Below are 3,982 nucleotides of genomic sequence, written 5' to 3'. Positions count from 1 at the left end.
AATTGCTTCTCGATAATGTTTGGTATATAATTTAATCTGTTGTTAGATAAAATACATAATTATCAGAATTTAAGGATGGAAAATATGAAGAGCGAATGAATGATACGTTTGACTAATCGTGAAGATAAGTATCACAGTACGTTTTATCGTTTCTTATATAAACGTTGAAACGTTTGAGAACGTATAAGAACGTTTACTGAAACGTTTCAACGTTTGTTGAAACGACCAAAATAATCCTGTCTTGCACATCCCTAGAGCGTAGGGCTGAGAATGTTGTATAAGTAGAATAAACAAAACAAAAAACTCCTCGCGACCTCACGCCCAAGCCATACGTAGGGGAGGGTTGCACGGAAGCAGGGTTGGCAGTGCATACGGGCCAAACTGTTTACGCAGAACGAGAAGAAAAGTAAGCAAGAAATTGAAGTTCATCAAAAAAATAGGTTTTTACAGTAAAAAAAAATACGCAAGAAGTGAGATGTTAAGATAGTGAATTAAGAGCATACCTGCACTATAAAGTTTAGTCGCTATCGGTTATGTCTTCTATGCCACTCATGTCATCCTCGTTGATGGGATGATCTTCCAAGGAGCTATCATCTTCCAAGGGACTATCAACGTCAGAATCACTGTCGTCGGCAATATTGATAATGAGTCTCTCTGTTGCACTATCGATTAACGGTTCTGCCTTGAGATATTTATCCTCAATATTTTTAACGTGATTTGACACTTTTTCCCACGCTGAAAGTGGTAACGTGGCTACAAATTCTGTGCACAAATTAGTAGCTGATTCCACAGTAAACTTCACGTTCTTTTTCGAAATGTATTGTTTCATGTCTGTCCATATCAGTTCTATCGGGTTAAGATCTGGGTGGTATGGCGGTAAACGTACAACAGAATGACCGTATTCTGCTAAGATGGAATCAATTTTGAACATCTTCAAACGGGGTTTGTTAAGTTTCACCAACGAATACAATTCTGATTTGAACATGTGTGCGTCAAAGAGGATGTTGTTTTGAACTAGCCACTGAATCATAGTATCTTTTCGGGAGGAGGAAGAAGGTGCAGGATTTATTTGTATGTTATGGTATGAGGCGTTGTCAACAACAACCACACTGTTTGGTGTCAAATTTGGGATCAACTTCTCTCGTAGCCACTTCTCAAAATTTTGGGCATTCATATCATGGTGGTAATCGCCAGAAGACTTTCCAGATTTGAACGTTAACAGTGCACCTGGAACAAAACTCTCTTCGCCGCCAGCATGGACAACAATTACACGTTGCCCTTTAGACACCGGTGCTTTGACGCCAGCCGCGGTTCCATCCAAGCTTCTTTCTTTGTTGTCGAGCTGTGAAAATGAGTCTCGTCAACGTAAACAATGGGTCGCCCTTGTCGACGAAAGATTTTTATGGCTTTGAGGTAAGATGAACGTAAACTTCTTATTTCGTCCTTTTCTATAAGCAGTTGTCTATTATTTTCTGCTTTTTTCCACTTAAACCCTAGATCACGTATTATCTTGCGCACACACCAGACACTGCCTTCGAACCCTATTCTTTGTTTCAAAACCCTTCGGATACCTTCTAACGTTGGCCTTTCTCCATCCGTAATGTGAAATTCGTGCACAACACGCCTAACAACACACTTATCGAACTCGTCTATATCACTCTTGATTTTTCGGCGAGGTCGTGTTTTATGGGGCGTTTCCGACCCAGCACACGGGTGAGAGAGTTTCTTGTCTCACCTCTTCTAGTTGAATGATCGACCGGCTGAAGAGGAAAGCTTTTAGTTCATTGAACTTTACAGAAAAGACACAAGACAGCAAACCAACACTTATCCTAACTGGATTAAAAACTAAAACGAAATCATACACAAGGCATTTTTAAACAATTTACTAGAACTCTGTAAAATGATTAACTGGATTCTCTTCCAGCGGCAAATTGTTGTTGCCTTGTTTGTTCCTGAAAAGGGAGTTTGGAACAGTTCGGGTTTTATCACAATTTTTACAAATCTAGCATGAAAAAACTCGGCCATCTGAATGTTATTATTGCATTGAGGACGTTTGAATTACAAGAATACTCAACTCTACAAAAAAAAATGTCAACTTAATCTACAAATGGAGAGATGAAACAGGTTTCGACAAAACATTTCTTTCCCTCTGATCACTCATAAATTGCTTCCATTATTTTTTTCATTTTTGTGCATCAAGAATTTTGTTTTAAAATTTTGTTTACATTATATCATATTTGCTTTAACAACGTTATTGTCATAATTTTAACGTGCTTCATGTATGTCACTTCTGACAATTTGTAACATATGTATCGTATATTTATTTGGTTCATTTTAGTAAGGGTTGAATTATACTTGGTCTACTGTATTTTATTACGACAGGTATGGGAAGGATAGGCAAGTGCAGGTCACCTGTTCCCCTGCCTGATTTAGCACCGTACGCCACTGGTCAACGGTGATATATGGACATTTAATGATTTTTTTTTAACGCCGCTGATACATGGACGTCTTCACGATTTTTTCCAGGAAGGGACAAGCATGGTATTTTTCTAAGCGAGGGGGGACAATAATAATGAGGCAGAAACACCCCAAAAAAATAGTATTACTCCCTTTAAAAAAATTCTTCAGTTTCACGTTATCATGTTCCTGCAACGCCCTTACAATAATTAACATATATTACTAAGACTGAAATGAAATTATATGCGTGAAATATGTACTTTTTCATTGACTTTCATTTCCGGGTGGCGTGGCCCCGCTTGGCCCCTCCCTTCCGGACGTCCATGCGAATGGAGAAATCATTCCAACCAGTTTTAGTTAATGGAATTATAAGGTGACTAGATTTGTTAAATCAATATACAAGAACAACAAAGAAAAATCCTTAATTGTTAGTTCTATGCATCATAAGCCACGAGAATCATGGAAGATCTATACTGTAATAATGAATTGAAGGAAATCATGCCGAGTTTTTATTTTTAGGCTACCTGTTCACGTAGGAATGGAAAGGTGCACAAAAAAAATTACAAAAATGTATGTAAAAGAAAACCAAGTATTTCGATCAAGTTATTTCTATAATTGTAATAAAGAATGACCAATTGTCCTTTCAACTAAGTACAGTATAAGTTTCAATTTGTCTTTTCCGGGTTATTAACTTTGCCTTGCCTTTCATCGTATATTTATCATGATCCTTAATTTTAAACAAATCTTACATAAGTTGGTAAAAAAATAGGACACCGAAACTATAGGAAAAAAAATACTGTGATATAGAAACAAACACAAAGGAAACACCAATGACATTAACGCGGGTCAAACCAAAACCATTTGTCGTTGAGAGCTGAACTCACATCCACGAACTCGCAGAAAAATTCCCATGGAATTCGCTATTCGTCTGATATTGAATACCCAATGATGCTTTCTGTTATGTAATAGACACTTATGAAGTGAATACATTACGAGGGCCACTATTTATATTTTGAGCCTTGGCAACACTGATTGAAGTTAGGCCCGATTTGATGTTTGCACGGAATCGTCTGGCATTATTGACCATAACGTACTTCAAATGTTTTTTCAATAGCTTGATTTGTGTTGTTTATGTTGCCTTGGAGATTGCGCGACAACAATAAAATGGAATTAACTCGAGAACATTTTCTTGCGATGATTTTTTACGATTTTCGACGTGGATTATCAAGACAAGAGTGCATCGATCAACTTACTTCCACATTTGGCGATGAAGCCGCATCCTTTGCCATTGTGAAACGCTGGTATAACGAATTTAATCATGGCCGCCATTCGCTCACCGACGAGATTCGCGAAGGTCGTCCAAAATCAGTTGTTGTCCAAGAAAACATTGATGCTGTGCAAAACCTAATACTGCAAGATCGTCATGTGACATACTGTGAGATTGAGGCAACCATAGGCATTAGTTCCACCAGCATATATAAAATATTACATGATCATTTAGCTGTGAGAAAGGTATGTTCTCGTT

At 37.7% G+C, this 3,982-nt stretch overlaps 1 protein-coding gene across 1 annotated transcript; it reads right to left on the bottom strand.

Moving 5' to 3' along the window:
• Positions 1 to 517: 517 nt before the first annotated feature.
• Positions 518 to 3,746, bottom strand: LOC145999273 (uncharacterized). The gene is made up of 2 exons (XM_083136210.1): positions 3,711 to 3,746; positions 518 to 1,342 (listed from the first exon to the last, which is right to left on the bottom strand). The coding sequence occupies exons 1-2, from the start codon at positions 3,744 to 3,746 to the stop codon at positions 518 to 520; spliced, it is 861 nt and encodes a 286-aa protein (XP_082992336.1).
• Positions 3,747 to 3,982: the final 236 nt, after the last annotated feature.

The sequence above is a fragment of the Lepisma saccharinum genome, chromosome 15 (genome assembly GCF_977018435.1).
Source record: "Lepisma saccharinum chromosome 15, izLepSacc3.1, whole genome shotgun sequence".
NCBI lineage: Eukaryota > Metazoa > Arthropoda > Insecta > Zygentoma > Lepismatidae > Lepisma > Lepisma saccharinum.
The sequence above is the reverse complement of the archived record's forward strand: the minus strand, read 5'-3'. Positions and strand labels throughout refer to the sequence as shown.